The sequence below is a fragment of the Humulus lupulus genome, chromosome 9 (assembly GCF_963169125.1).
Source record: "Humulus lupulus chromosome 9, drHumLupu1.1, whole genome shotgun sequence".
In the NCBI taxonomy this organism is placed as follows: Eukaryota; Viridiplantae; Streptophyta; class Magnoliopsida; order Rosales; family Cannabaceae; genus Humulus; species Humulus lupulus.
In genome coordinates, this window is record NC_084801.1 from 144012111 (window position 1) to 144025329 (window position 13219).

The 13219-nt window shown below is 29.4% G+C and overlaps 2 protein-coding genes across 2 annotated transcripts; both read right to left on the minus strand.

The window, feature by feature from the left end:
• Positions 1 to 5578: 5578 nt before the first annotated feature.
• On the minus strand, positions 5579 to 8041 carry LOC133800494 (uncharacterized). The gene is made up of 4 exons (XM_062238467.1): positions 7575 to 8041; positions 7191 to 7409; positions 6083 to 6108; positions 5579 to 5996 (listed from the first exon to the last, which is right to left on the minus strand). The coding sequence occupies exons 1-4, from the start codon at positions 7962 to 7964 to the stop codon at positions 5759 to 5761; spliced, it is 873 nt and encodes a 290-aa protein (XP_062094451.1). The 5' UTR covers positions 7965 to 8041; the 3' UTR covers positions 5579 to 5758.
• Positions 8042 to 9634: 1593 nt separating this feature from the next.
• On the minus strand, positions 9635 to 12118 carry LOC133802075 (uncharacterized). Its single transcript, XM_062240311.1, has 2 exons — positions 11262 to 12118; positions 9635 to 10184 (listed from the first exon to the last, which is right to left on the minus strand). The coding sequence occupies exons 1-2, from the start codon at positions 11904 to 11906 to the stop codon at positions 9759 to 9761; spliced, it is 1071 nt and encodes a 356-aa protein (XP_062096295.1). The 5' UTR covers positions 11907 to 12118; the 3' UTR covers positions 9635 to 9758.
• Positions 12119 to 13219: the final 1101 nt, after the last annotated feature.

Genomic DNA, 13219 nt, shown 5'->3' on the forward strand with positions numbered 1-13219 from the left:
ACACAACCAAATTTCTTAGAACCTACTTCACTAAACACACACAAGTTCTCAACCTTCCGTTATCATCGCAGCATACAATTTTAATCTCAGAACATACTTCACTATGGATGAATATTTAAGATATTCTAACTCCTCTAACAATTGTTTAATAATATTAAAAGTAGAAGTAAGAGAATATATATGTACCTCTTGTAATTAATAATCCAAAAGCTAGCAAAATTACTTCACTTAGTAATCAAATTCGCTATTAAATCCACAAACAAATAAAATAAAATTAATAAATAATAAATAAAATATCACTAAATATCTAGCAATATATAACGTATTATTGTAATTTTAGAAACTTAATTACCTCAAATGTGTGATTGATATAGGAATTTTGATACAAAATACTCTTGAAAATCTTACCACCAAAATCACAACCTATGAAATTAAATTAATTAATATGTTAAACATTACTAAAAAAATATCACTAAATATCTAATAATAGTAAATGATTGGTAAACAAATAAAAAAAACTCCAATGCGCCACTAATTATAACCTAAACAAAAAATCAATAAAAAATTTCATAACCTAAAAACTTAATAATCAACAAAAACATAAAAATTTTCATATATTTATATTTTAAAAATTATTTAATAAATTTATTTTAACATAACTATATATATAACAAAATAGTTACAATTTACAAAAAAAAGTTTAAATATATATAAAAAATATATCTAAATTTCGAAATAAAAAATAAAAAATGATAAAAATTAAAAAAAAATCATGAACATATATACTCTAATGAAATCTATACAATGTGATAGGTTAAATTAAAAAAAAAAAAAACTAAAAAGACATAAATATATAAAAAAAACTTCCATGAAAAACTAATCCTACAATGTATATAAAATAATGCATAAAAATGAAAAATTAACACAAAATCATGTATATTACTCATCCTAATACTAAACCTATGATTTTTTTACCAAATAATTAACTATAAAGCAAGAAAATTAAAAAAACTTACCTTTAAAACCCTAAAAACGCAGCCCCCTTCTCGTGTTTTTTGCTCTCTGGTTTGCTCTCTGGTTCGAAAGAGAGGAAGAAGAAGGCATTGGGTGATTAAATTGGCAGGGGGACATCCAACGTCTCCCACTAGGAGACGTGGGACACGTGGCACGTCTCTTAGTGGGAGACTTTGGATGTACCCATGACCACTTCCCCAGCCTATTTCCAACATCTTCCACCATTTTTAATGTCTTCCAATTGTAGCCATTAATATAAACTTTCAATGTCTTACACCATTAAACATTTAAAACCCCTGATAAGTTTTAATGTCTTACACCAATGGTGTAAGACATTGTAGGGAGTCATTGTATATCAAATTTGTTGTAGTGTGCATGATTAATAATATTGTATATTAATGTTTCTATCTGAATGTTTTCTTCAACATATAAATTGTTTATATGAGAGATGATAATTTTTTTTTGTGTTATAATCACTGGGCCCACCACGCCCATTTCGCTGCGCAATTTGATTGTTTTGCCAACATATTCTCGACAATTTTTTTTTACAACAAATTAAACAAGAAGAATTATAAAAAAAATTGTTACAAATATAATAATGCAAAATAAATTAGTTACAATTATTTTTAAAACTGAATAATCATTTTTACAATCCTAATAAAGTCATATTGCTATTACTATTATGATTTCATATCCCCCCTCAGAATTTTTGTATTTTTTTTTCCAAATTTTATATTTTTAGTATTTTTTTTAGAATAAATAATATTTTTGTCCCTCGAACTATAACCATAATATAATTGCCCCTGAATGATTCACGATGTTGAAAATTTTCCCTGAACTATGCACGTTACTAAATATGAGATTTTTGTTAGATTTTGTCCTAGGTGACTAACAGATTGATGGTGTGACATTTTGTCTGTTGATGTGACACTGTTATGTGTAGAATAATTATCAATTTGGCCCCTCAAACTTTGACTACTATCAAATTGTGTCATTTTTATTAAAACTAATTTAATTATTTTTTTTAAGAAAACCTAATTTTTTTCTTAAAAATAATAATTATATCCTTAAAAATTAAAAAAAATCATTTTAAAATATTAAGAAAATAAACAATACTAAAAGTTTCAAATACTAAAAAATTAAAAATATAATTAATAACAAATATTTTTTTTACTTTTTTTTTCTTTTACAATATAAAATAAATATATCATAAAATTAAAATTAAAATTAAATCCTAAAACAAAGTTTGTTACCCTTCGTCCTCCTCCTTTTAAATTAATTTTTTTTTATATTTGAACCATTTGTCATTCGTCCTCCTCTTTAATTAAATGTTTTTTCTTTGTTTTAGTATTTATTTTAAATTTTCATTCTAAAATAGATTTATTATATATTGTAAAAGTTAAGAAAAAATAAAATTACAAAAGAGTTATATGTTCTTAATTAAAATTTTAATTTATTAAGGATTTTTTTTAATAAAGTGGGTATTATTTGGTAGCGGTCAAATCAAAGTCCGAGGAGCAAAATTGCTAATTATTGTACACATGACAGTGTCACATTAACAGACAAAATGACACACCATCAATTTGTTAGCCACATTGGACGAAATCTAATAGAAGTCTCATATTTCGGTAACGTGTATAATTCGGGGAAAATTTTTAATATTGCGAATCATTCGGGAGGCATAATCATATAGTGATAATAGTTTAGGGGCAAAAATACTATATTTTTTTTAAATCTTACATATTTTTTGTAAATTTATCAGTAATAAAAAAAAACCCTGTAAGTGTATTTTTTTTAACAGTTCAAACTTTGGCCAATAGGCGAGTGCCTTCGTTCTTCATTCATGTGCCGAGTGCTGGGCCTGATGGGCTTTCTCTAAATGAAAACCTGAATTAAGCTCCACTTGGAAATTGAACCAGAAAATACTTGGTCTATCAAGGAACCATGCTGCCATTTCTAATTTTATCCAAGTAGTTTTCTGAATGGAAAAATATGATTGTAGGTGTGTGATAACAATATTTGATATATTATGAACAAACAGTGTCAACAGGCTATTTTGTTGACATGACTCTGGTTGTTAAGTTTGTTATATTCTATTAGTTAGTAAGGTTGATATTGGTCTTCTTCTCTAGTTTTGACTGACCCTTTTGATTGGTGTTAGACATCAAGTTCTTCTCTAGTTTTTGCACTAACCTTGTTTATTCTTGGAGTAGTTTTCTATTTTCTTTATGTGTTGTTATGGTACAGAGAATCATGAGGATTTCTCCAGAGATGGCAGGATGCTTGGGTGAAGAACTTGATGGGAGATCAAATCAAGGTTTAACTTGTGGATCTCAAAATTACAGGCTAACGAGAGTTCAGCAACATCACTGGAGCTGGAGGGATCGACCCTGACAAATATTAGACCCTAGTCCAATTGGGCCTTGGCTTGTGGGGCCACAGGTGTGGGCATGGCCCGGAGTCTGGTGTTGGCTTTGGATTCCAGATATAGAGAAAATTAAGTGGGAAGCTCAAGAAGAGATATTCGTTAAAGATGATGATACGTGCTTATAACTTTTAGATGGTTTCTTACTTGGTGATTAGAGCTTGTAATTAATTATTATTGATTATTAGTGAAATTTTTTCTAGGAGAGGAGTGATTTACTAACTTTTTATTGTATCATCTTTTACATTCTCTTTCATCTACATTTAACATGTAGATATTATTCAATTTTTTATATTTTAATATTATTTTAAATTATTAATGGAATATACATTCTATTTACTCTAAAATATATATATATATATTTTATTCATTAATTTAAAAGAGTGTAAAAAAGAGTAGTATAATATAGAAGGTTTCGTATCAATAAACCATGTAAAAAATTGTATAAATTTGTCTTGAATTTGTTAATGTGTTTTCCTCCTAATTGTAATTGAATCTAAGTTTTGGACTTGGTAAACATAAAAGCAGCAAACCAACTTTTCAATAATCATAACCTTGTATTGAATAGTATCTTTATTTATGCACTATTTTGGAATACAAGAATCAATGGAAGCATGATGTTTCAAAGGATTTTGTCAATTTGTGTTTTAGATATCTCTCGTTGGAAAGACAGTTTTAGTGTTTTTGAGAATAAAAAAAGGTTTAAAGGGTACTTGTCCCATTGGGTACCACATTGATATAAAATTTACATAACTATTTAATATAATAAAATTTAATTATATTGGGTTATAAATACAAATTACTTTTTGAAATAAAACAATAATAGAACTATGAATAATAGTGTGTAGCATGATGGTATTATAAAAGTGAAACATAATTATTAATTTTTATCTTATAAGTTATATTATATGATGGAATAAGGCATATAGATTTCATTCTTTGCCCTTTATGACATTTAATAATAATATACTTATATCAATATTTAGTCAAATTTTTTCCCTTTTATGACATTCATATAATAGTAATATACTTAAATCAATATTTATTCAAATATTTTGAACAAAAAAAATTATTCAAATATTATTGGCATGTATACTCTCTAAACTTTTATAGCAAATTGGCAAAACGGTATTAGGGTTGTTTTTTTTCTTTCAATTATAACCTTGAAGTTACTTTAATTAGCAATTATAGGCATATGTTTCCTTATTAATAATAAGTTAAAATATTATATTACAAATTTGCAAACAATTAAATAAGCAAAATTATAAAAAAGTTAATAATGCAAAATTAATAGCTACTATTTTTAAAATTGAAGAATCTTTTTTACAATCTTACTGCTAATTTGCTATTTCTATTATGATTCCATACCACAAACCATCACCACCTTTATAATCCAAAATAACAATGGAATAATAGACAGTCTATGAGTGTATTTTTTCAGTCCAAAAATGGCCAATAGGCAAGTGACTTTTTCATTCACGGACCAAGAGCTGGGTCTGATGGGATTTCTCTACCAGGCCATCTAAATAAGAACCTGAATTAAGCTCCAGACATATAGAAGACTGAGTGGGAAGTTCAATGAGAAAGAAGAGATATTCATTCAATATGATGATATGTGTTTATAACTTTTAGAAATAAATAAGAAGAGAGATTTTAGTTTGTTTCTTGCTTGTTAATTAGATTTTGTAATTGGTTGTTACTGAAATTTCTTTATCTGAATAAGGTTCCATAGAGTAAGTGTTTATCACTCAACCATGTAAAAATTTGGTGTGTATTTTTCTTGAATTTGTTAATGTGTTTTCACCCTAATTGTAGTTGAATTTAAGTTTTAAACTTGGTAAATATAAAAGTAGCAGACCAACTTTCAATAATCATAACCCTGTATTAAATAGTATCCTTGAAAATTAACTACTTGACGTTTGTGTAGACTACTAAATATACATCCCCATTAACACCTTGACAAATGCAGCAAATATTTATGGTTTGAGTGGGGTATTGTGGTAGTTCACATATAAAATAGAGGGCAAAGTGCAAACTTAGTGGAAGTTGGGAGCTGAAATGTAAATTCATCTTAAATAGCAAGGGGAATTTTCCTAGATAATCTTTTGACAAAAATACTCGGCAGAAAATTTACCAATCTTCAGAAAACCTCATGAATAGCAGCTAATTATACACATATATTACACCATCTTGTGCAATTTAGTTACAACATGGAGGACTGAGTCAGCAGGGATTAACCACCTCTTCTCTAAAGATAAACAAGTTTTCTACTAGTCAAGATGATAAAAAAAGAAGGAACCTTTTAGATTTTATCTTCTGTTATTGTGAGTCATCTGAACTTTGCCTCCCTTCGATGCTGTCGCCAGTGTTTGTAGGAGTCTCGGCAGTTGAACTCAGTGACCCTGATTGATCCTCATTTTTGCTCTCAGTTTCCTTACTTGTGGATTCTTCTTCCATGAAGGAATTGATGGCTAGCTGACCAGCATAAAGAACTAAGCCGACAGAGTTGATGCCGAAAACAAATGTTGCAAGGTAGCACAAACCATTTATGATGGTCCTGCAATTTGAAAAATGAAAGATAAAGCAAGATTGTTTGGAAAGAGAAACAGCAGCGAATGCTGAAAGAAATCAGTAGAGAAATACCTTATGGTTATAGTAATTTGCTGAACCTGAAATTGGAAAACTAGTTGTGTGTTAGAACTTTACATGAATTGTAAGACTTATTTCTAGTTGCTGCTTTAGTTCATTGTTATGAAAATTGATGGCACTTGTGTGAATTTTAGGTCATACAAAGCAATACTATAGAACTTTCGTTATGCTTGCGAATTTACATGCTATGCAAATATTTTTGCAGGTCTTCCTTCAACAACACATACGCATATTTATATCTCATGCTACATCAAGTAATTATGCAACTCTAGTGCACATTTTCTATTAATGTAGTCCCAGGAAATTCATGCATGCTCAATGCCATATATCATATAACAAATGGCACAGCCTTAGGTTCAAATCACAATAGGAAAAGTAAAATTAACAAATGTGCAAATGTCATTTAGTTTTTCCTTGACAGTTTGAAGCTCAAGGACTAGGACTGGTCCAAAAATGGCAACTGCGATCAGTAGAAGAAGATATGTACTTTCATCTATTTTTTAATTTCAGCAATATTTCTTTCACTCTTCTTTTGCACTGTTGTTCAACCAAGAGAAGTCAAGTCACTAACACCAGTACATTAGCAAGTGACAACAATGAATGGCAAAGGCGGTTCATAAAACGGAAGATACTTGTGTGGTTAAATTATTAATAACGTGACCAATTCAATTTTGAATTTTGCAAAAAAGTTACGCTAGCGAAGAGCTCATGATTGAATTGAAGGTCCAAACAACAGATTTGAACTCCAAGAAGATTTGAAATGCAAGTAGTTTACAATTCCACTTCAATAACTAACACAATGAAAGGATCTGTGAGAGAAATGGGAAAGAGCAAAACATTAATCCATCAATTTTCAACACATGAATGGATAGAAAATTGAAATATGTGTAATCTTTTATTCCTTTAACAGTAGGTTCCATCACTGATTAGTAAACAAGGTCATCAAACATTGTATTTAATGGGAAGGAACAATTCAATAACCCTAACCAAAATTATATGTTTGAATGAAATTTTGCTGGTAGTTGCAAACTTAGTAGGGGTAAATTTTCATAGAAGAATTGCGTTGTGTAAGGAAAACAGAGAAATAGAAGGAAGGTAGTACCGAGAAATTATCTGAAAGTGTTTGCCGATTGAGAGCTGCCTCAATAGTAGTTGTGAACTTGTAAAGAATAAGAGCAATAACACCAGCTGATATGCCTCCCAACAAAGCCTGAATAGGCGAAGGTGTAGACTTAGCTTCCACTGAAGCTGACCCCATTGCTTTTAAGGTTTCAAGTGCTTCTTCCTTCACTGATTTCTTCACTCCATCCGACCTAAATTTCTTCATACACAAAAACCCACTTCCTCAATATCCAAAATTCTACAATCATACATTAAAAAAAAACCCAGCTCCTGAAAATTCAATAACTTGAACCAATCGCACCAAATTATCAATTGAAATAGTGGTGATGATTTAGGTAATTGAGAGACGAAAAGAGGAGATTACAAGTTCTTTAGCGCGGCGAGCGCGGCGGCGAAGAGAGCGAAAGAGGAAGACGGCGATGGAACCGGTGAGGAGAACACTGGTGGCGACTTGGAGAGAAGAAGGCTCGTCGGAAGTGGCGAAAATAGGAGCAGTGGATTGGAAGAACTCCATGGGACCTTCCTCCTTCTCTTCTGGCACATCGGTGGTAGTGGGGTCGGAGGCTCGAGCTAGCCATGGCTCGGGTCGAGGTCGGGGTCGAAGTGGAGTAGCTCTGAGAGTGATGATCGGTCTGCCACCATGGATGAAAGTAAGTGGAGATGAGGAAGAGGAAGAGGAAGAGGGAGAGAGAAAGTGGTTATGGAGATGAGAGAAGGGGAAATGGGTGGGGAGGATGTGTTGTGACTGCAACATTTGATTTTAGAGAGAGAAAGTACGAGAGAGAGAGAGAGATGAAGCTCTTTCACTCTTCTCCTTTCACCATTCATTCGGTATCAGAAATATGTTTTGATATATTTTTTTAATAACTGTCTTAACCGTTATTTGGATAATTTTTTATTTGTAATATTTAATTTTAAATATATAATTGAATTAATTAAATAATATATTGAAAATTTGGCAAAAAAATAAAAATAAATAATATATTGAAAAAACTTGATGAGTGAATTGGACAATTTTTCATACAGAAGTTAAAATATATATTTCATGTAAATTCGTTTTCTATTATAAAAGTTGAGAAAATTTGCTTTAGGGCTTCAAAAAGAGTCTCTAATGGGGTTTTGGTGTATTTTTGAATAATTTTCGATGTGTATATTATAGATATTTAGAGTATTTATAATTTTTTTTAGAAAATTTTAAATAATTTACAGTGCCAAAAATTAAATTTAAAATAGGTTGTTGTACGCGTGACTAATTTTTTTATGCATGTGGAAAAGAACATGTTACACCCTAAATTAAATCACGTTGGTAGGGTTTTTAAAGCCTGTACATCAGAATCCCCTATAAATATATTGGGTAATTTTTTGGTAGGCCCTTCAAAAAGAGCCCTACCGTAGGGCTTTTTTGTGTTTCTCCACCTTTGAACAGTTTTCGGCGCGATTTTTTTTATGACCGTGTATATTGTAGTTATTTAGAGCATCCTGCAAATTTTCAGAAAATTTTGAATAATTTACAGTGCCGAAAACTAAGTTCAAACATGCTATTTTCCACGCGCATAAAAAAATTAGTCACGCATGCAATAATCTGTTTTCGGCACTGTAAATTATTCGGAATTTTCTAAAAATTTGCAGGATGCTCTAAATAACTACAATATACATGATCATAAAAAAAAATCGCGCCGAAAACTATTCACAGGTTGAGAAACACAAAAGAGCCCTACCAAAGAATTACCCTAAATATATTATAAAATTATTGAAAATTGATATTAATTAAACTTAATTATTTTAGGTAAATTAAATAAAAAAATATAAACTTAATAAACTAACTTATTTATATGACATAGTTTCGTGATATTAGACTTCTTTTCACAAAAGGCGATTCTGACTTTTCCATAAAAGGAAACAAAAAAAAAAGTTGGTCAAAAAGAAAAAGAAAAGAAAAGAAAAGCTTGAACTTATATTAGAACTGTATATTAACAAATAAAACCAAGTAAACTAATTATCATAGTCTGTATATATATGTCATGATATATCGATAATATTAGTTTAATTAAATAATAACATATTTTATAAACTTATGAAGTAATTAATTATATTAAGATTAAATAGTTTTTTTTTAAAATCTAATCACTTTATATATTTATACATTAAATCGAAAATCTTCGTTACTACGGACGGAGGCATGTACAATAAAAGAAGATAAAAATCCTCATTTTCTTTTTTACTATTTGGTCTCACATGAGTTAATTTTCTCCCTTCTTCCCTGCTCATCACATCCTCGTAATTATGAGTAAATTAAACTATCGTCCCTATATGACAATGAAAAATAGCATAAAATTTACCAAGTGTGTTGAGGTGCAATCAAGACAACAAACATATCCATACAAAGAAAATATAAAACTAAACAATATATTACTATGTTTCAAAGGTTTACAATCAATCTTTTTATTGATTATTATTATTTATTTTCTGTCCAAGATATTATTTTAGATTACAATTGGATAAAAAAAATTAATTAGCAGATCAGATTAAGCAACTTGTCATTATCATTTTAGCACTCTTGGTGCACATTAGAAGCCACGGCTCGAGCCCAAAACTTAATATGGGCCTTCATGTCTTGAGAAGATTTCCTCAAAGCCCAACTTGGAGGAGGAGGAGGTGGTGGGCCATAACTTTGGGTTAGCCATGCCTCGGAAAGATAAGGTCTCCTGACCTTATTTTCTAGGCCCATATTATCCTCTTCCTTCTTTTCTTGCAAACCTGGAATTATGTTAACCACACTAGGGTTTAGCTTGTCTTTGTTGTCAAATGTGAAGCCCAAGTCCTTAAATCCTTGCACTTCTTCAATTTCAAGGTCACTTAGGCTTCTTCTCATATTCTTTCCATTTTGGTATCTTCTTCTCATTTCTCTTGACCCATCTGTGTCAAACTCCACTCCTGTATTTTTTGGTGCCCTATTTCTTGAATTTGAGGTGCCCTACAAAAACCCAAATGTTTTGAGTTATAACAATGTATAATAGTGTTAAGATGATAATACGAGAAAGTAAAAATTGCAAAATAATTTCACTCTTTGGCAAATAAAATTTTATTTTACAAATATATATAATTCTCTTCTTAAGGATTATTTTGCAAAAACCATTTTATTGTGAAATACATGCATAATAGGTTACTCTTTTTTTTTTCTTTCCTTTTCTTCAAGATTAGACTCTGGTCTCTGATTTTTGCGAAAAACAAAACTATATGAGTTATACCTAGTTCAAATTTCTAAAGTTTTTAGTTTGATAGTAAAAAGTTTTCTTTCCACTTTAAAATACTAGTTATTACTTTTGAAATTTTAAGCATGCCACATGTTCAAATTAATAGCCTAAATGAAAAATGGAACTTATATATAAAATGTTTCCCTTATATATTAAGTAAATTAAAGCCACAAAACTAATCTATATATTCTATTTTCCTGCCTAAAACACAATACCATGATGACAAAGATCAAGAACAAAAAATCCCACCATTCTTATCATCTTTAGGTACCAAATACTTTTTTTTTACATATTTGGTACGTATAATATATATATATATGAAAGACTTCTCAATGGTTACGTACTAACAATTATGATGATCTGACAATATAGTGACTTGGTATAGTAAGTCACTAAAAGGTAAATATTATTTTACTACATTAATTTTGAATTTAGTTTTTTTTTGCCATAATGAATGCTGTTTCCAATCAATGAGAAACAATAGTTATATTTAGAAATTGATATGCATTTAAAAAATGAAAAATTTACTATATTATATTTTCATAATAAATACACATTTTTAAATAGGTAATTCTTCCAAAAATTTGAAAAATAAAATTTATTTTTAGAAATATTAATTAACAACTATAAATATGGATTATTAATCTTAATCTAACGATTAATATTAAAGTAAAAAAAATGTATTTTCCAATTTTATTTTATAAAAACATTAAAAAAAAGTAATTAAATAAAACCCCAATATGAAATGACCAAAAAAAGTCATTATGAGGGTGAAAGAAAAACAAACAAAAAAGTACCTTATTATGACGAGGGGGCAAGATATCAGCAAGGTTAAGTGAAGCCTGGCGACTAGGTTTCCTAATCCCACCATTAATTTCTTCCTGATCTTGACTCATCACAATCTCAACTTTTCTCATAGAAGTTGGCAAAGTTTGTGTTCTCACCAACATATTTTTCCTTGGCTCGGTTATTGTTTTACTCCTACAACTACTACTACTACTACTACTCTTTTTCTTTTCTTGGCTTCCTTTTTTCTTGCCTAGACAACAAACCTCATTTGGTTCAACCGCTTTTTTGCTCAATTTGGTCACAACCCTATTCAAGTGACCATCATCATCTTCTTCTTCTTCTCTTCCGATATTGGGCGGCAACGATGGCGTTCGGGCTAGATTTCGAGTAGTAGTAGTGTTGTTGGTGGTTAGGGCAATTATTTCATTGGAAATATTGGTGATAGAAGAAGGAGAAGGATCAGAAAAGCATCTTGACATTATTGGTTTTTGGTTAATGAGTAGGTTACCAAAAAACCAAGATTCTTCCAATAACAGATCATAATCCACTACTACATGAGCTGCTTGATGATCTTGATCTTGGATTGATGAAGAAAAAGATGATTGCCCAGAAGAAAGGTCTTGTTGTTGATGATGATCAATAATCGCTTCCATGGTTTTTTTCTTTCTTTCTCCAAAGCTTTAAAACAATAATTTCATCACTATTACTACTCCCACAAGCTGTATGTATTTTGGCTTTGTGTATTTATATATCTGTCCCAAGTTGCACCACACAGTATATATATATATATATATATATACTTATATGAAAAAGATTAATAAATATTATTAACAATAAAAGGTGTACCAAACTGGCTGTGAGTAGCTAAATGAGAAATGATGGAGAGGAAAGCATGTGCGTTGGTTATATTCTTATTGAAGAAAATACTGTAGTTTGATTAAGATATATGTTTGATGAAGCACTAAGAGAAAGATATTTATTTATTAATTTATATATATATATATATTTTCTAACAGCTAAGGAATATGTTGCGCGAATGACAGTGTCATGCCAGCAGAGAGTCCATGTGAGGCTTTTGTTTATGCACACCTATACAAAAAATAAAAGTCTCAAAATATTTTACTATTTATTTTTTCTTTTACAACCCCTTTTTAATTATTATATTAGTAGGGTACTTGAAATTATTAGTAACTAATAAATTATACTCTTTTTATACGATTTAATTAAAGAGAATTAAAGGATTTAATTTAAGTTTTGTAGAGAATATCGCAATGCTAATACTTAGAGAAATTAATTAAAGGAGATATTTAGCAAAATAGTGTCACTATTTTTTTTGTCATTTTATAGAATAATTTTATACAAAAATATATTCTACATATAACTGATATTTTATCGAAAATACTTACACTAAACAGAATACCATTTTATAAATAAATATCAAAGAATATTATTTTATAAAGTAATTTTTAGAAGAAAAAAAATACTTTCACCGATTATTTTATTATTAAAATAAAATTTAGAAAAATTGTGGCTGTTTTTTTTTTCACATTCAATAAGGAACGAACGCATAATTTTATGTTGAAAAGTTCAACTTTCATCAACAAAAATGCTAGTAAATTAGACCAAAATAATAGTCATAAATAATCGAAGGGCCATAAGTTATAATTATTTTATTTTAATGATTATTTTCACGATGTTATGGCTTAGGATGTAAGTGATTGTGTTAGTTTATTGTAGTAAAAGCCAAAAAGTTTTTTAATTTTTGTGTATTTTGTTTTGGGGCTAATTTGGCAAGTAGTGAGGGGGCCAAAATTTGTATTCTTATGCAAAAACATCAATCCAAAGAAAGAGGTCGCCGACCGCCGAACTTAGTCCCCATCCCATCCCTACACCAACATAGTTAATAATACTAATCATAATACTTTACTTATTATAGTAAAGAATCTTAACTAATAATCAATAAAAT